At 39.1% G+C, this 20,460-nt stretch overlaps 1 protein-coding gene across 1 annotated transcript in view; it reads left to right on the top strand.

Moving 5' to 3' along the window:
• LOC140371373 (phospholipid-transporting ATPase ABCA1-like) overlaps positions 1–20,460 on the top strand; it is a 207,165-nt gene that overhangs the window by 23,400 nt on the left and 163,305 nt on the right. The window contains exons 8-12 of the mRNA XM_072458485.1: positions 3,048–3,187; positions 3,299–3,415; positions 6,658–6,855; positions 13,618–13,823; positions 14,797–14,973. Coding sequence (XP_072314586.1) covers positions 3,048–3,187; positions 3,299–3,415; positions 6,658–6,855; positions 13,618–13,823; positions 14,797–14,973 — 838 coding nt within the window. The remainder of the gene's footprint in view (positions 1–3,047; positions 3,188–3,298; positions 3,416–6,657; positions 6,856–13,617; positions 13,824–14,796; positions 14,974–20,460) is intronic.

Below are 20,460 nucleotides of genomic sequence, written 5' to 3'. Positions count from 1 at the left end.
AACGTGGGAGGAGGGAGTACTGCGTGTGCGGTGCTGAAGTAAAAAGAGCACCTGAACACGCTCGGGTCTGTGTAAGCGTGCATGTTTGTTTTTGAGAGACCACTTAGATCCATGAACAACACAGACCACCAACATGTCTGAACCTGCATCGTACAGTGGAGGTAGTTGATGCTTCTTGTGGTCTTGAGGTCGTATAGGTGTGGGTGATATATATCAGTTTGTGTGTTATTCCCGGTTTGTCTGTTGTGCATTAGATTTGTCTTTTTGAGGGTTATGATGATCAGCATCAGCAAATATTGTTTATCGGCCACAGACACGTGCCAAATATCAGAAGAAAAAGAAATGGAATGATGTGGTAAATTCTTCTTGAACGTCATTCAGTGTTATTTTCCTTTCATAATTTTTCTATATATATTATTATTATTATTATTTTTGCCTGTTGATGTCAAGTCTTCTTTCTTTTCTTTCTTTCTGTTCTAAACTTTGATATGAGGCGGTAGAGTTAGTCAGATAAACATCTGTTTAATGTATACTGAGAGTTAGAAAGATGGTTTACTGCAAGTTAACGCCTCGTTTATTTAAAGAAAATCAATTAAAAAAAAAGAATGTACTTGATTAAAGGTGGAATGGACGATTTTTTTCTGCAAATTTGTTATCATATTTCCTCGTGGCGTGGATAAATCATTTGTCCTGCCACGTATCAATCATAAAACGCACCTACCGCTCACATGCAGAAAATGAAGACGGAGAAAGACAGTTCGAGCTGACGCAGAAGTGGACAGAAATCTACGGGAGACGAGAGATGCGATGCGCTCCGTTGCGCTAATAAACAAACGCACGTGTGTGTTGTATCAGTCCACACGGGAGAGTGCGCACGCGCACTTCCGTCTGCGTTCTCAAATCGCCGAAAAATCGTCCATTGCGCCTTTAACAATAAACAACCAAATCTATGTGGCGGAGACAAAGCGTGGACTTGATAATTAGATGTGTCAATCAGTGAATCTTCAATGCGTTGTTTAATTAAGAGTGAGTGAAACGCAGTGTTATTCGATTATAACTTATCTTGGACCAAAATAGCATTATTGTTTTAAACTTTGACCATTATCTACTTCGACCATGTAATCTACAGAAGTGCCTTTTTGTTCGCTGCTGCTTACATGTGGTTGGCAGAAGTGTCCTGTGTGTGTTCAGCTTAAGGGAACAGCTGGCCATGCTCAGAATAAAGGCTAGCCATTAGCTCGCTGCACACAGACCTCCCAGGAGCACCTGAGAAAGACGGCCAGCAGGCAGAAAGGCTAACATTTAATTGCACCGAAAATGGCCTCTAAAATCTCCCTGATGGTGAGAAAATGGTCACTCTGCAAAATGAGAAACGACTGCTCGGGAAAGAAAAAAAGGGTATTTGATGTAATGACAGGTGGAGCTGTTGGTACGAGATGAGAAAAAGGTGACTTATTGTTTCCCAGACGATTTGAAACTCAGTATAATATCTACTTCAGACTCCAGTCCCAGCTCTGTGGAGATCCTCATTTGACCTGCTCTGCGCTCCCAACTCAACAATATTCATGTTGGCAGAAAGGCTAAATTAATAATGTTCCCAGCACCACTGCATGGGTTTTCTGTGCCCACAAAGCCACGAGCAAGTTGTTTTTGTCTCTTCTGTACTTTGACAGTGCTTTGTGAAGTAAGCCATATGTTAATTAAAATCTGTGCCAAAGCATTGCCCCAGTTCTACACTGGCTCAGGTCATCACATTTAATTAATCTGACTTAATTCCAGTTGTTTACACTTTCACACATAACAGATATTTATATAGAGTGATATAGATATTTAAATGCAGTATTGGTGGATGTATCTGCTTAGCCAAGGCAGGGTCTGGTTAGTATTGGGATGGGAGACCGCTGGAACACCAGGTGTCACTAGGGGGCACCAAGTGGCTCCAATGGACGCTGTTCTTGTGTCCCTAGGCAAGACACTTCACCCACATTTCCTTGTATGGATGTGGTGTGTGAGTGACAGGTGGGTGGTGGTCAGAGAGGCACACATTGGCAGCCTCTCTTCTGTCAGACTCAAATAGCTTTGTGCAGGTTTAACCCTATGACCTGCCAAAGCATTATTTTATATTTTTGGACTGTCAAGTATTTTTTTTTTTTACACTTATACAACCCCACACTTTAAATTCCATCAATTTCAACCACACAAGAACATATTTAGTATTTCAAATAACTAAACTAAAATGACAACAATTTAAAGATGGTCCATATTTTGTACATATTTTTTTCCAAATGATGACATTCCAGTGCTCTATTTCTGCAAACCAAAAACATTATTAGAAGTTTCTGCCTGTTATACTTTTTGAAATGCTTTATGAATATGAATACAAACTGAACATCTAAATTTGACATTTTAACTAATTTATGAATTGGTGAATAGTTAAAATCTTTAGTGGTTCCAAATCAATAAACATTGTCATTGGCTCATCATGTGCATGCACTAAATGTACAAAAGAGACAAAAATGTTCACATTTGTTTACAATACTATAACATTGAAATGGCATTGTTTACCTCTGGATTTTATTTGCACGTTTTAACATTTTTTGAGGGACACTGATTCCAAACTCTAATGAAACGGTCTGGACAACAATGTTATTTCCCAAGTTTTTATTTTGTGTACACCACAAAAACGGTATTAACCATACTGTGTTTGGACCAGCTCGCTACTTAGTTTTTATGACATGCATAGCTTTTCTCTAAAAGAATACTGCAAATCAATAACAGTCAAGCAGGACCCCTCACTAAAAAAATGTCCATTTAACTCAATGTTTGATCCAACTGTATCAAACATGGAAGTCTTGTAGCTAAGGAGTATATACTTTTTGCACTGAGCCTCAGAATTCACCTGGACAATGTAAAGAAAGCAATAAAAAGAATTGAACTAACTAGAAGTGTTCGTTGTATGTTTCCAAATTTTTGATTTTTTCTTCTGCTCTGAATTTTGTACTACCGTCTCACGTTAACATTGCTTGCCTCCTCTCCTCTTTTCCCAGATGCATTTTGTCAGACCCTGGTTGACACCTTGGAGGGAACACCACAGCTGCGCTACATTTGGAACACTTTCAGGCCGCTAGTGCAAGGAAAGGTCCTCTTTGCACCTGATACGCCCGCTGCTCGCCGCATGATACAGGAAGTGAGTTTGTCGAGAACAAAAGATCAGGAAAAACATCTATTTTTTTGCAATAGGTTTTAAAATACATTTCACTTTGAATGACACGTCATGTTAAAATCATCTTTTTTAAAGGCAAACAGCACATTTAACGCTTTGGCCATGTTAAAAGAGCTGGTGAATTCATGGGAAGTTGTCGGACCGCGTTTGTACAACTCCCTTCAAAATGGTACTCAAGTCAATGCGCTTCGGGTAAGTTTTTATTGTCTACCATATACTTATATTTCTTGTTGTTGCTCTGAACACGGTTATAATGAAACTTTAGTAATAAATACCAATCATCATAAGTCTTCAGTTCAGTGTTTCCCCTTGTTATTTATGGTATTGTATTCCATATTTTATTTGAGCAATTCAATAAAGAATAAATCCAATCAGTTAAGATAAAAAAGGTAAGGTAAAAAAAAAAAAAGCAGCTCCACCCTCAAGCTGTCACTAAGCTTTTGTGACTCAAAGGATAATTCACTTATCTCTAAACAGGCATATCCAAGTTCAAGGGCGCCATATTGTTTTTTTGATCAATGCAGTATAATAAGGCTAATACTAATTCCCTCACGTTTGCATGTTGTCATTTACGGTACAGACACTTTTGCATACCCGATTGCCGTTAAGTGACCTCGCATGCCCAAACACAGGAATGCGTTGGAAGATATACTGCACGCATTATGTATATTAATTTGCAGCACTTGCTCTTATACGCGGAAACAGCAGGGGGAGGTAATTATAGATAAGTGCAGGATAATTTTGGCGGTGGCAGAGCGGATTATCTGCACAAGTAGAGGACATGGACACTTTGCTGCCTTCCCCCCGCCTCCCTCTGTATTTCCTTGACACCGACATCACTCCGGTGTCACTCCAAATGAGCTTATAGGCAGCAGCTGGAGGGGAGCAGACACCGGCCGCACCGTACAGCCCGAGTATTCATTACCCTAGCCCTAACCTTTACACAAATGGGCCGGCAGTCCTCCTTTGTCTTCATTTTCTCTGCCTCGGTCTCCCTCTCTCTGTATCCGCACCCGGCTCTCCCCACCTCCGCGCCCGGGCTCCCAGCGGTCCGTCATCTCCAGAGGTCCTTCAAGGTCGCAGACGCGGTTTTGTGTTGATGGACCAATTACCATCACAACAATGAACAGATCAGAGATGGGGAACAGAGGATGGAGGAAGACATAGGCAGAAGGGCATTTACTATTGGGGCATTGATGAGTACATTGATCACATTACGATTTAAAGGTGCACTATGTAACTTTTCTGGTTGGGTGGTAGGCTGCCTGCTTGCTTCTCCGAGATGTGTTACTTGTTGGGATTAGGGATGTCACGTTTGCACGTTTTTGTTTTACGATTATGGTGACGAAATATGCCACAATTTAACAATTATTCACGATTATTGAGATCATGACCAAAAAACAATGAATTAATCAATAATTTTCTTTCATTCCCTTTGTGTATCACGTTACTTTTCCTCAAGTTTGTGACCAGCTTATAAATTTTTTAACTTTAATGTGACAAAAACAGCAATATAAAAAGTACTTAAAATTACTTGTGTGGTGTGGCAGTCAGACGTCAGGGCACTCTCAGATCAAACACCAGAGCCTCTGTCAGTTTGTGGACAGTCCAGCTTCTCTTCCCCTTGACATAAAACTACAAACTGAAACTGAAAACATGTTAGCAGTACTTTGAAACTGTGGTTAAAGTCGGGCCAGAGCTGCTCACAAAATGTATGAAATGTGCCTTGTTTCTGTTTATGTAATTTCGTGTTGGATTTTGAACCTTTCTATTTGTACTAAACTCGTATGGGCAGGTGTTGAAAATGAGCACAATGCATTGGGTGTCAACCAATGCAATTGTTATGCCCATATCAAACAAACAAACCAACAAAAAAGTACTACATAAAAGTCAAGTAAGTTTTTTATTTTATTTTTTACTTAATTTGAATAGTAAAAACTTAATTAAATACAAATTATTACATTATATTATTATATGAAACATTTCAGACAAAGCCATCCACCAGAAATGTTACATAATGCACCTTATTAAGTATACTTTTAGAACTCATGATAAACTACCACCAATAATTTTGCCAACATCTTTCAAACGTCTCCACAGGAATGATCAAGTCCCATCACACGCAGTAAAAAGAAGCATTAGTTGATATTCACCAGATTGATTCCTCTCAGAATTGCCCATTATACATATGTAATTTGGTATTTGTTATTCATCCAAGACCTGTGCCCATCCTCTTCGACATCGTTACGTCAGAACATCGCCACAACATATAATCTCGAAAACGCTCCCTACATTTGTCTTGATTCAAATGTACATGACAGGTATATTATCGCGGTTAATTTTAGCCTACGTAATCACACTATTATTACCGCTGCAGTGCCCCAGCATTACTTGGGTGTTAATTTCACTGCTGAAGGCAACTATGCAAATACAAGGTGGGAGTAATGGGAACGGTCGTGGCCACTAAATGCAGGGCAACGCGTTTAACCAACGAGTAGGAAAGAGACCAGCTTATTATGCAAAAGCTAATGTGTTCTGATCTTGCAATGTTTTTTTTTCTCCCCTTGCTGCCAAAACATTTCCCCCTATATTCATTTATTGTTGCAGCAGGCAGGGAGGTCGTATTTGCCCTCACATCAGCGCGCCTCCTTCAATTATTTATCATTTGATTAGCGCAATAGCAGTTTGATCCTCCAACCTCACATTATGGGGCCCGGAGTTGATTGTAACGGCCTCAAATGAAATGCTGAGGCAATGGCACGCTCCGGTTTCAGTTTCAGGCTTCCTCCCGGGGGTTTTTGCTCGTAATACATTATTCTGTGCGACTTTAAAAAAAAAAAAAAAGAAGAAAATAAGTGTGAAAGACATTAATGCTACGGTGATTAAAATGCAAACAATAGCGTCTCCATTGGACCCAATTAAATGGATATAAAATAAATTGGTGCTGTCACGGTTCTAACGTTTCAAACTCTCTTTCTATTCAAAGGGAAGGACTGAATAAAGATTTTGATACCCTGCACGGTGGTGGTTTAAAGACACTCAAAGTTATACAAACAATAGAATGTCATCTTCAACGCTATTTTTTGATATAATACCATGTGATCGTATAGTAGTTTTGATATACTGTTATGACTAGGGCTGTGCTCAAAATGTAGATATGACATTATACTGTATCGATGCAGAGATATGCATCGTGTTACTTTAAAGCAGCATAAATTATACGTGTTTTAACCTTCTGACTACTGCATTATGAGTTCTGACTACTGCCGGGCTGAAAAGGTTGACAATTGTATTCGGATATTAAGGGTATTGTGAACATGAAACTTTGCTGTATTAATATTTGCACAAATGAGTAGCTTAAACACTACCTTTTGTATGTATTTGTATTTTGGTGTGTCATGTTTTTGCTTCATATTGTTTTTCTTCCAAATTAGAGACTGTTGGAGAACCCCGTGTTTTCTGAACTCATCGACCAGCGTCTCCGGGGAAGCGGATGGACCGCAGAGTTACTGGCCAACTTCCTGTACAACGGCCCCCCGGAGGACCGCCCCCCGGACATGCCGAATAACGACTGGAGGGAACTGTACCTTAGTGTCACACAAATACTCAGTTTCCTCTCAAAACTTCTTGGGGTAAGACATAATTGTGTCCTGCTTTGAGTGTCATGGGATTTTTAACTGTACAGATTGATACATGCCTCTTGACAGTTTGCTGAATGTCATCAAATCTGTCCAATAAAGTATATGGGCCAAAACATACATAAACAAATACATTTTCTGCATTGTCAGATTTTGTTTCTAGATTAACTAAATATTGAAGCGCAAGCCAAGTTTTGTGTTCAAATATAGATTTATTTAAGACGATTATCTATGATCAATTGACAATAATGTGCAGATTTGAATTTAATTGAAACGTCTCCTGACTTGTCGTGAGTAGTACACACATTGTAGAGTGAAGAACGTATTGCGCTTTGATTTCACATAAGACTGAATCTTCGCTGAATAATAATGATTAAAGAACAAAGCTGGATCTCATAGTTGGACCGCAACAGCCAAATTGCTATTCTTTCTTCCTTATTCATTCTTTCCTCCTATTGCTGCCAAGAAAAAAAATGGAGATTTGCCTAAGATTAGCATCAACTTGTCTGTGGCAAAAGTACAACAGTAACTTTTTATTGTCAATAAGCAAAACATATTTTGCTTATTTTACAGCAATTTGCTAAGAAATCTTACACCAAGTTTGTGGAAACCATGAACGAAATCTTGCTTCTCATCCCATAATAAACGTGTCCAAACCATGTGAATAAATCTCATTAGTACTACATCAAATGTGTAAAAGGCTGTACACGCACCCACACGCAGGTGAGCTAGTTAGTCTGTGTGGTCAGTGAAAGCCTCCAACGTGCACTTCTCCAAGCTCTAATGACAGCAATTTTGCAAAGGAATGGACTCGAGGATGGACCGAGCTGCATTAGAGAATTATTGCAATGTTCTTTCGAGGGAAGTTAAAAGTTTCTTCAGTCAATAGGGGAATGTACAATAGAGAAGTAAAAGAAGACAAGCGTGTCATCTTGACCAAATCATGTTGTAACTTGCTGTAAGTGAAACTGGCCAACACACATATTTCAAGTATATAATTGGTAATAGTTGCAGTCGTACACATTTTTTTGGTTTCATTTACCACTGGATTCACAAAAATATATAAAACCTTTCCAAAATGACTGAAAATAAGAATGAATGAACGATAACACTACATCATGATTGGAATTACCGTATTTTCCGGACTATAAGTCGCACTTTTTTTCATAGTTTTGGTCGGGATGCAACTTATACTTATGTTTATACTTATATACTTATACTCGGGAGCGACCTATATGTGAAAATATTTGTTATTTTCACACTTGCATCCTTATTTCATACTCCACTGCAACTTATGTATGTTTTTTTCTTCTCTATTATGCATTTTTTGGCTGGTGCGACTTATAGTCCGGAAAATACGGTACTCGCTCCATATAACACTACAAAAAGAAATGTACAATGCAATGTATGATGTTGATTGCCTAGATTTCCCAAATAAACTAAAATAAGGCTGCCCCAAATAAATTGTCTGTTTGCTGTAACTCAACCCAACATTTTTCAAGTGGGTCGGACGGTAGGCAAATTATTTTTTTTTTAGTTTGAAGGCAAAAAAAAGGATCCAAATCTAGCAATTTTTTGACTCGGATACCGCCAGGGGTCAGGCTTCAACAGTCTCGACAGTCTCGGAAATCGTCTCGATCAACCCGATCGGGAGACTAAATCTCCCAATTTTAAGACATTTCAATCGACCTTTTGTACGCCGTTATCCTTTATTTTGGTAGCGAAAGCGAGCGGGGGAACATGCGGGGGACACGGGCGCTGCCATGTTCCCGCCATGTTCGTTGTGATGACGCTGCTGGGCATGTTTCAATCCCAGAATGCATTGCGTAAGTCAAATCTAAATCAAGTCACACCGTGATAGAGAGTGACATGTACTATGGCCAGCTCAGTGGTGCCGACAGTCAAACCAACTTGTCAGTCCTTTTGGGATGCAAGATAGGTTTAACAGCGTGATAAAACTATTCGACACGGCGGTTTAGGAAAGACAGGGTCAGTGAGTCGGTGAAATAATTGAAAAATAAAAGATTTTGTTTTTTAAATAAAATGCTGATATTTTTTTTTTTTTTCCGGTCAGCTAGTTTCATACCGGGTCGGTCGGGTTACGGCAAACAGAGATATTAGTTTGCTCAGCCTAAATTAAACTAAACTTTTACACATTTATATGACAAAAAGTAATACATTCTTTTCCTGTCACATTGATTCATGCTATTTTTGATATGATTTTAATTGTCTAAATATTGCCCTTGAATACTAAAATAGGGTACTAAAATAGTTAAATATCTTCCTCCGTCTGAACACATTTTTACTGACAGATGTTGGGCTGTAGAGCTCACCAAAAAAAATACTTTTTAGAAATGATCTCTCTAATAAAATGTGTCTGATTGCATAGCCCTAGATTCACCTTAACTCGACGTTCGTAAATCACCCACAAAATAACCGTGTCTCCCTTCCCTACAGACCTGCCATGAAAGCGTCTTTTGTTCTGGCGTTGTCCAGACCAATCCACCATAAAGTTAAGGATTTTGTGCCGAGGAGGCTGTTGCATCAGGCGCTGAGTGACAGGGGCCAGACTTGTTGGTTTCTTGTCCTTGTCAAACACATGTCCATCGTATTTCTGTTGAAGTCTGACAGTGTTTTTGAAGTTTGCTGACCTCTCGCGCTCACCACAGACAGGGGCACATCCATTGCATTCTTGGCAAGCTTAAATAAACTCTGACACAAACTCATGCCCGGGCGGCGATACCGTGTTTTTTAATGAGATTCTACAACAACTACACGCCTTTCCTATCACTCACTTGGTGCGACCATGTCTCCTCTGCTGCTTGAGCTGCTCAGAAAACAAATTAGATCAAGTCTAGTCCTGCTCTTCTTTGAATGCTACACATGTTATACACACTGCTAGGCCGTTTCCCAAGCCAGAACGTAACAGTTTGCGTACAAAAAGCAATATCAATAGCGACAATCAGAAGATATGTCAATCAACAGAAATGTGTACATTGTAAAATAAAAATGTCTGTCAAATTATTAAAACTGCAGAAATATCTATACCTTAAAGCAGGGGTGTCAAACATCCGGCCCGCCAGACGTTATGATCTGGCCCGCCAAACATTTTGAATTCATATAAAATTAAAAAAAAAATTTAAGAGGGAAGTAAGACGCGCGTTTGCGCACTTTACAGCACTTACGCACCTCTGAGCAGAGGTCTGAGCGAGGACAGAGACGTGTGGTTTGGGAAACACGTGGAAGAAAGAAAGGAGAAGGTTTTGTGGATGTTAGAGCTGTGCTAAAAGTGTAGCTAATGTGGAGCTAACAAGAAAACTAACTTCTGTGATGATGCTCTGTGAGGAAAACATCCAAACCTCTACATACCTAGACAGATCAGGAGCCACAGGTAAAAACACAGGTCAGAGTGTAATAAAGTATGAACATGACTGTGTCCACACTATTGTGACTGTGAACACAAACACAATGACCTAATTTGAGTCACTACATGAATCATTTGTCACTAAGATCAGCTTAAACTATGAAAATAGCGAGCTCATATTGAGTTTGAGCAGAAACATGTCTGTGATATGAACATTTCATATCATAAATCACATCAAAAGTCCATGTTCCTGTTCCTGCTGCTGCATGGATATGGACTTTATGGTCTTTCACCTGCAGCACATTTGCGCAACAGTCTCCACAACTATTACTTGGCTGTGAAAAAGCTATTTATTTCTTTTATTTTTTCTTGTTTTATTTTGTACATAATATTTGGCCCATGATTTGACAAAATAGTTTGGTTTGATGGAACACTGTGGCTCATGCACTTATTCTATATTTTCAAGGCAAGAGGCGTAACTTAACCTCCTTAATTAAACGCTCCACGTGTGTTTGTATTTAGTGGTGTGTCAGTTCAGCTGAACAGATAACTACAGATAACTACACAGACGTGGAAATGTTACTTAGTACATTTTCAAAGGTTTTTTAGATCTTGAGAAGTTTATTTTGTTATAAAGTCAAATACAATATTTTTCAGTTCCAAATACCTATTTAACAGTATTTAACAATAGATTAAATGTTTATTTCTGTAGATCAACTCTGAAGTTGTGATGCACATAAACTGAAGCACAGTATTGGTGAAATTACACTTTACAAAGATAGTGGCGCCGATAAGGACAAACAGACTGGTTTGATTATACATGGTATGTTAACTACAGAAACATACTGTAGTGCTCTAAGTGGGACGGATATTCGTCCTATAAGCCATGTGATTCGCATTTTGTTTGTTTATTTTTGTTAATTTCTCTTAATGCTGATAAAATTTGAAACATCCCGCTTTGGGGGGCAATCTCCTGCTTAGTTAAGCATTATTCCCCCTGGAATAGTAAATAAGTTGGGAAGTATGTTTCAGTAGCATTTTATTTTGTAATAAAGGGCAATATTCTAATGGTACATGTTTTATTCATTCACAGTGTCATCTACACATTGCTGCCCACTTATACCTGTATGGTAGAGTATGTTATTTGTTTGGTTAAATTCCTAGTGCATTGCAGTCTAATTTTAACATAATTCCAGCGTCGAGACGTTTGAGTTTCTCTTAATTTTTCCATTTTGTCCACCATCTGATAAAAACATCTACCAAGCTCATGGTACATATTTAACAACAAAATAAGCTGTAACTCACTTATTTTCAGTCAAATCAAACATTCTGGGATGAATCAGGGTCAATTTGTACTCCAAACACACAAGTAAAAATGTTTCCATAAAATAAAAATGTAATAGGACTATTATATGGATTTAAACTACTTTATTACAAGTCCCTAAAACTCATTTCTGTTAAAATTAGCTTCAACTTTAAGAAAGGAATTGTCAAAACCGAACTACTGTTGGTCAGCCCATGCCTCCAACAGCAGCTTTACTACTTCATATATGTACTAAAGAAAATCTTGGCAGGATTTGAAATTTGCTTTCCCTCTGGGCAGAGCTTGTTCCTCAGAGGCAAAAACTACAGAATATCAGCTTCACAAAGAGTCCAGCCAGTTGTTTGTACTCCAAAGGGTTCAGGAACAGCTTCAATGTGAATTGGTGCTCATTTTAATCAGACATTTTATGGATATGCACATTAAATATGCATTTTATGTGGAACATTAAAATCCTGTTCAAACAAACAAAAGTTTCCTTATAGCAGAAAGTTATGACTCTAAGATGAATCACAATCAAATCAAAATGGCAATTTGAATCGCAAACGCTGCAATTATTTAAACAAACAAATGCAGTTCATGTCCACTCCCCAAAACCGGATCCACAATAACGACTTGTGATTTTGGGAATGACAAAACTGTTGCAGCAGTGAGATGTGCGGACAGCTGTCAGGAGTGACTGGCTCCCGGGACGCCAAGCTCATTAGCGCCTCATGAATGGTGGGGTGCAGCTACAGAGGAGGGTGCTGTATCTCATTTGAGTGTGCCTGTGCCAGGGCCCAAAACATTTCCCACCCTCTGGCAGCACCACATCATTTTTGAACCACGCTGGTGGGTTAGTCCACAGCGGAGTGATGCAAGTGACGCTATTCGCTAAACACCCATCTGCCAGCGTGTCATGTCATTATTACATGTTCTGTGCAGCTCGTTTTGGTTAGCGCTATTATTTTTCTGTTATTATTGTTCTGTTTGGTTGGCTGGTCTGTTAGTGAGACAATTCAAAACGGTGATGGTTTGATTTTAGAGTTTGTGTCTGCAATTGACAATATTTGACAAGGACATGTTTTCTAGTAGAGTTGTTAAGTTTCTTGTAAGGATGTAACGATAATTAAAGTACTGTACTTTAATGCATTGTTTTGTTGTTACATTGACCATGATATCACGACATTTTGACCATGATTTTGTGAAATTTGGTAATTGTTACTTCCATAATTTTTGTGAACAGAATTTTGTAACCAGGTGAAATGAAGATCACATGAAGAGTATCGTATTTTCCGGACTATGAGTCGCATTTTTATTCATAGTTTTGGCCGGGGTGCGACTTATACTTATATTTATACTTATATACTTATATAACTACTACTACTTATATATATATATATTTATACATACATATATATATATATATATATATATATTTTTTCTTCTTCTCTATTATGCATTTTTTCCCTGGTGCGATTTATACTCCGGTGCGACTTATAGTCCGGAAAATACGGTATTTGCGTAGGTACATCCAATGACGTCTCAATAATCCAGGTTGTCGACAGAATTTACAATGCATAAAAACTGTTCCTTTAACATAACTGGTTACCACATGCTTACTAGTTCATTCACTTATTACAAACAATCATTGGTCCTATTTTTATTTACCCCTAAGCTTCTTCCGGGTAAAATAAAATACCAAAATAACAGCCGTTGATATTCATAAATAACTTTGGTAGGCCAACAAATAGTAATCTACATTTTGTCCTACATCCTTGTTTAAGACTATTGTATACATTTTCATTGTTCTCTCATTTCTCATATTGTTCTTCTGTTAAGAGTGTTTTTTAAACTTCCTATCAGTTACCTGTCCTTTCCCTCTGTATCTACCTGCGTTGAAACAATGAAATTTCCCCATGTGCGGACAATAAAGGAATATCTTATCTTATATCATCTGGGGACCCCCTGATATCATTTCGCAACCCCCATGGGAGTCCTGACCCCCAGGTTTAGTACCACTGGACTAAAGGATGTCTAGTGCTACCAGTTATTCAATATTTTCCTCCTTCTCTTGCTATGTACTCAACAGTGTCTGGACCTGAATAAGTTTGAGCCGATGCCAACAGAGGAACAGTTGGTCAGCAGAGCGTTGGATCTTCTGGATAACGGGACGTATTGGGCTGGAATTGTGTTTGAAACCATCTCCACAAACTCCACAGAACTGCCTCTGTACATGAAGTATAAGCTGCGGATGGACATTAATGATGTGGAGCGGTCCGACAAAATAAGTGAAAGGTAACAACCACTCTCAAAATATATCACATGTTATCAAAATGATTCAACACTTTTGCGCACTGCAATATTAGGATAAAAAAGCGGTAATAGTTTCTAGCAAATATAAAAATGGACATTAATATTGTAGTCAAGGTTAAAGGGTTAGGAGTTAGTGGGGAGGTATACCTCCTTTATGTTACATAGTTGTTAATGAGGTAGATACACAGTATTGAGTGTAGTGTAAAAAAGTGTTAATAAAAACATGGAGAAATTTTGAATAAAAATGTCAATGATTTTGATTCAATAAATGCTAGCGAGATAAGTTTAATGCAAAGTATCACATAAAAAAATCTACTTAGGGAAAAGTTTAAGTCGGTATAAGTATTTCATGCCGATTTTGACTACTATTGAAAACTGATGAAATGTGATTTTGATGAAAAATTTTACTTATTATTCAACAGGAGTGACTGAATATTATTTATCATGTATATTTTTTGTCCAACTGCAATCTTTTTCGCAGGATGTTGCCACAAATGTGCTAAAAAATAAACCCCAAATCTTGTGGAAAGTAAAAAGTGTAAAATGAACTAAAATATAGTACAGATTGCTAAAATGTTACTTTAGTACAGTACTTTTACTTTGGCACCTTGTTACTTTCAACTACTGCTGCATGGAGACAAAAAGGTGACAGACCCCTCTCCGGGAAAGTTACACTGTGCACCTTTTAATATAAGTCGTCTTTATCAAAGTAAACCGAAATCCATACCCGTTTTCTAGATGAATTCATAATAATGTCTCCAGCTATTGACTTTTAATACCCTCAGCTGTCCATTCAAAGAAACCGATCTTTTTACGGTCACTTAAACTTAACCATGTGAAAATATGACCTTAGAAAATCGCTGTGTTATTCTGCCAGTATTTTTTGACTGGTGAGCTCATAGTTTTTTACCTGGCATTTGCTAAGACAGATCCCATTGTGTCTACTTTTAATAAGGTCATGGTCTCCTGGGGCTCGGGACAGCGGCTTTAACGACTTGCGCTATATATCGGGCGGCTTCTCCCACCTGCAGGACATGATCGACCATGCCATTATACGCCTGCACACGGCCAAGACCCAGCCGCTCGGGGTGTACGCCCAGCAGATGCCCTACCCCTGCTACGTGGATGATGAGTGAGTTTGGCATTGTTCACAGCTGACAAAACGGAGGTGGGATGACGTGTAAGGGTCTATAGTAGTCATAGTGGTTCAAGGCATGCACAACAACAAAGAAGTTTTCAGCCCTAAACATTCAAGTACTATGCTGGGATTGTGGTCAATACAGTGTATTGTATTATGATGTGTACAAATCAATAATGTCTGGTAAGGACAGGTAATTACTATCCAGGGTCTTGCAAATCTGCATAATGGAAGTAAACAAAAAATCTGCCACAGGGATTTAAAAAAAAAAATGAATAAGAGGGAAAAAGTGAAGGAGTGATCCATTTACTCCTATAGACGGACAGTTTGTAAACGTGTCCAGGACTAAAGCGCATCCATTTGCAAATAGAGTTCAAGTCTGTAGAGTCAAAAAACAACAACTCAAAACCGAGGGATATAGTGTATATGGTGAGGGTCAGCAAGGTTAGAGGTCATCCAGCCAGCTGAGGGAAGTAGGGAGGGACCATCTAAGAATGAGTCATCACTGGAGCAGCCAGCTGCCTGGCATCTGAAACACTGGCATCTGAAACAGCTGCACTCCCTAGAGGAGAGTAGGACAGAGACAGACTTCTGAATAGCAATGAACGGACTACAGGGGAACTAAATATTGCATAGAGAAAGTTTGAGTAACTTCTACTGGCGCCACTAATTATTTTACTACTAATATTGGAATCACATCTCTTCAACCAGACAACAATATTGAATAGCTTCAGTTGCTACGGGGAGTGATATTTATTATTTATTTATTTATTTACCATATTATAGAAGCACACACTGTCCTGCTAACTTTATATACCGTGACGAATACCTTTCAAATCAAAACACACATGTATTCTCCCTCAAATAACTGATCGTACATCTTCAGGATTTTGCTATTTTTGCCCACATTGTTTTTTAAGTGATATACTCCAGACATGTAATTTTTTATAGCAAGTTTATTGAAGTAAGTTTATGCCCTAGTTTGCAAATTTACTCAGAATTTACTCAAATATATATATATATATATATATATATATATATATATATATATATATATATATCAAGCCTTGAAATAATTATTTTTACGTCCCTGTCAACATGACAGGTACCGATCATTTGGTACCTGTCATGGCTAATTCTGAATCGGTCACAAGGAAAGGAAAATCATTTAACATAATTTTAACATCACAACTGGTCACTCAACAATATATATATTACTCCCTTGCACTGTTATAACTTTTTAAAAAACTGAGGGATTCTATCTCTCTACAGAACTCATGGCAGACTTTGCACTTTAGAGCGATGACAACACCTCTTGTTCAACACCTGTTCTCATCATACTCTCGCCAGTCACGAGCACAAAACGAAACGCAAAAAGATCATCATGAATCCATTTATTGACAGTGACACTCAATCTTGAGTGTCCTGCAGCCGCAGTTTTTTGTTTATGTCTGAAAGCGGCAGCGTGCTGTTTAACTGCCATGATTTGCGCTCCGCACGTGCGCTCCACGCGGACACATGCGCTCCGCTGCCTTCCGCCGCTACAGCAATAATCGTGGACTGTAGTATAGTGCGCCCGAGTTTGTGTATAGGAATCGCTTTGGGCATGTTCACCGCGCTGTTTTTGCCTATTAAAAATATATATAACGGCGATAAATTAGCGTCGGTCATTATGTCCGGAGCCTTGATTTTGGATTATGTATTTATGTATATATATATATATATATATATATATATATATATATATACACCCTAAAAATAGGGAAATAACATTTTACATTTTAAAAACAAAAATGGGAAGATTTGTTATTTAATTTCTCACTGCATGAGTTTGGTTTGTTTACCCCAAGACCGACCAGTCAGACAGTGTCTGCGGCTGTGAGACAGACAGCCTTTGGCTCAGCCCTCACCAGCCACTACACTGTGACGGACTTGTGGAAAGTGGATCTTTGGTGCTTCTTTCTTTTTCACAAAGAGTCAGGGCAGTCATCAGTCCCAATGAGTCAAAGAGGCGCAGCCTCGGATAGTGCTCTGGCTCTCACTGCTCGGTTTCGGGGGAAACTGACCGCACACATCACGCCCAGAGCCCTACACCTGGTTCATATGACACGAACATGTCCAAGATGTACTTGGCCATGGAGAGACTTGTATACAAGCAAAGCTGCTTTTTCTATTCTCTGAGCCACAGGGAGCCAGTGCAGAGACCTGAGAACAGGACTAATGAGAACGTACTTCCCGAGCAGCAGCGTTCTGGATGTTCTGGATACCCCACCAGGTGTACTCATTCATCATTTGCGCTGCACTTTGTTGACCCCATGTAATATGACTAATGGTAACATCAAGGCGAAGGAGTTTAGGTCCTGTGATTTGAAACCCAATGGCAAAAGTCAATAATAAACATGTAACTTCCTGGAGGATGCATTTAATCATGAATAACGAGTCAGCGAAGGAAAAGCAAAAGAAAACACTATTGATTATTGTCAAACCACAGGAAATTCTTGAATAGCGGATGGGTGCTGAATTATTAAAGCCATCACCACAAGGGGCTGCCTGCTTCCCCGTCTTCGCTTTCTCTCAGAACGAGCTCGGGCCCAATCATGTAGAGCGATTGATGGCAGCACTCCACCTGCGTTACATCTGCTTCTATCATGTTAGAGATCGACAAACCGTAGGACACAAGCAATGCCGTATCTCTATGAATCTACGACAGGCAAGACTTCTAATGCATCTTACAAAAAGCTTGCTTCCACAACATTATCATCTCCATTAATCGAGAAACAGATCTGCAGAGCATGATTACTCGGAGATTTAAGACCAGCGTTACATTGCAGACATTTACAAGACACTCGATATTACAGAGATGCAGATATTTGTTAAATTTAGTGATGGGCAACTTAAGATATTCGCTCTTTTCACACTACAAAGTCCTGTTCTGATCAAAGGTTTGTCAGTTTATATCTAGGTCAAGCTAAATGATCAATTGAATGACCATGAAAAGCCTCTTGACATCGCTTACACAAGGACGTCAAAAGCGCTGCATTGAACGCTGGGAAATTTGCAGTCATCTGCGTGTCATGAGTGTCTTTGACCAACTTTGTTTTTAAAATGATAAACCTCCATGGATACACTTTGCCTAAGGGCGTCACTCGTGAGGCAAAGTCATAGGTCTGAGCTGTGGAGAAGTGATCCCATTCATGGTAAAAAGTCGTGTATTTCAAGATATTGTTTTGGTAATGTTACTTGAAATATGAGTTTAATGCCCTACTATTGAACATTTCAGGCAAAGTTCCCAGCTAAGAGATAACATTTCACACTTTTCCTTACTTGTCAAGTAATAACAAATAAAATATGTCCTTTTTGAGACATGGATTTATTTTTGAGTGCTTTTTGTCATTTACTTTTTATCAGATTGCGTTTTATTGGCTCCCAATAAAATGCCCCTGATTTGTAGTCACATTGTGGCTCTAAAATTAAATGCATCTTTACTTCTTTTTGCTGTTGCATGAGTACACCTGGCTTCAGTTCCATGTTTTACAAGCATTTAACTACCAAAGAGGGTACACTTAGCTGGGCCTTATCCAGCTCAGAGATCCTTTCAAGTTGTAATTGGATTGATGTTATGCGCAATACCAAGATTTTTAGTCAATCACCTTCAAATCAAAAATACTACCATTGGACTCTTGTAAAACGTAATGGATATTCATCTAATAAAGTAAAATTAGTCTTGCCCCAGTGCAGATATATTGTAAATGCAGCGCTTCGGGTCCAAATAAGACCACTGTGTCTGGCTTAATCTAATTATGAAGGAAGTAAGGCTGATGTGCTGTTCGAATGCCCTCCCCGCTGCTGAATCCCTCATCCATGCCTTCATCTCCTCCCGCCTTGACTACTGCAACTCCCTCCTCACTGGCATCTCCTCCCATTCCCTCCATAGACTCCAAATGGTCCAAAACTCCGCTGCCCGCCTCCTCACCCTCACCCACACCCGGTCCCGATCACATCACTCCCGTTCTCCGCTCTCTCCACTGGCTCCCCATCAAGCAGCGCATAAACTTTAAAATACTCCTCCTCACCTTCAAAGCTCTTCACCACCTTGCCCCCCCCCTACCTGTCTGACCTCCTCATCCCCCACCGCCCCTCCCGAGCTCTCCGATCCTCCTCCTCTCTCACCCTGACTGCACCAACATCCCGACTCAAAACTTTTGGCGACAGAGCATTCTCCCGAACAGCACCCCGACTCTGGAACTCCCTCCCCCAACCTGTCCGCCACTCTCCCTCACTCACAACATTCAAATCCCGCCTAAAAACATACCTCTTCACCCAAGCCTATGACCTCCCCTACCCCTAGCCTCCTCTACCCCATTGCCTACTCTTCTACCCCCTGTTACATCCCCATATTTTTCTCTCTACTTCTTCTGTCTTGTTCATTTTATCTGTATATTAATGTGTATTGTACGTGTTGTCCCCCCCTGTCTGTAAATACCCCCCCCCCTTTTTTATATGTGTTCAGCGTCTTTGGGTCACTGAAAAGCGCTATATAAATAAAAGTTATTATTATTATTATTATTATTATTATTATTATTACAAACTCTTTGCGGTGAAGACCCACTTAAACATTTTTAAATAAGATTGTTCTGTTTGTCTAAGTAATTGCAGAAAAATGCTCCTGTAAGTGCCTTGAGGTTTGCAACCCCCAAAATAACAACCAATGGCATCTGTAACTCCTAAACATACAGGGTAGGCAAATCCCCCATGTGTGATTTTATTTTGAGCATACAGACCCAGACATTATACTTTGGTAGGCCAACAAATAATAATCAATCAATTTTAAAGACTATACTGTTTAAGACTATATCGATTTAACAAAAAATGTAAGCCCAAAATCATTTCGTGACCCTAGGTTGAGAACCACTGCTTTAATGGATCATACAAGTAACCACAAAAGTGCAGCATTTTCACTTTGAAAGATGAAAACTTTGTCATTTTCAAATTTTCCACGTCTCCAAAAACTATTTTGATATTCTCCATTGTTCGATGTAATTACACAATTTTCATTTCAAATGCTGACTCTATTACTTCAGTTTCCTTGACCTAAAACTAAGTATTAATAATTACTCACTATAAATGGAGGCCATCAAGCATTGCAATACCCTCTCCATTTAGTCTTTTGCCCGCCTTACCATTTGGGCATTCCCGTAAATTATTAACACTTCAAAACTGCTATTTCATTCATAAATTATTGAGCTGGGGAAATCACACAAAGGGGAGGAGATGCACTAGAACACACAGATGCATGATGGGAAAGAACCTTGACGTTAATTATTTTCATCTTGCTGCGTCGCCGGCCGACGGGATGTAGAGAACATTGTGCATTCAGATGAACATGTCGGCACTAAGCATTTCATAGCTTAGGGGAAATCTCACTTTTAAATGCCATTTATGGAAAACCTCAGGCGCCAGGTCCATTCAGGAGGGCAATGA

The sequence above is a fragment of the Eucyclogobius newberryi genome, unplaced genomic scaffold (genome assembly GCF_026437365.1).
Source record: "Eucyclogobius newberryi isolate DKJ021-1_F unplaced genomic scaffold, fEucNew1.0.hap1 SCAF_22, whole genome shotgun sequence".
NCBI classification, from domain to species: Eukaryota; Metazoa; Chordata; class Actinopteri; order Gobiiformes; family Gobiidae; genus Eucyclogobius; species Eucyclogobius newberryi.
Note: the sequence above shows the minus strand (reverse complement) of the source record. Positions and strands in the feature narration are given on the sequence as shown.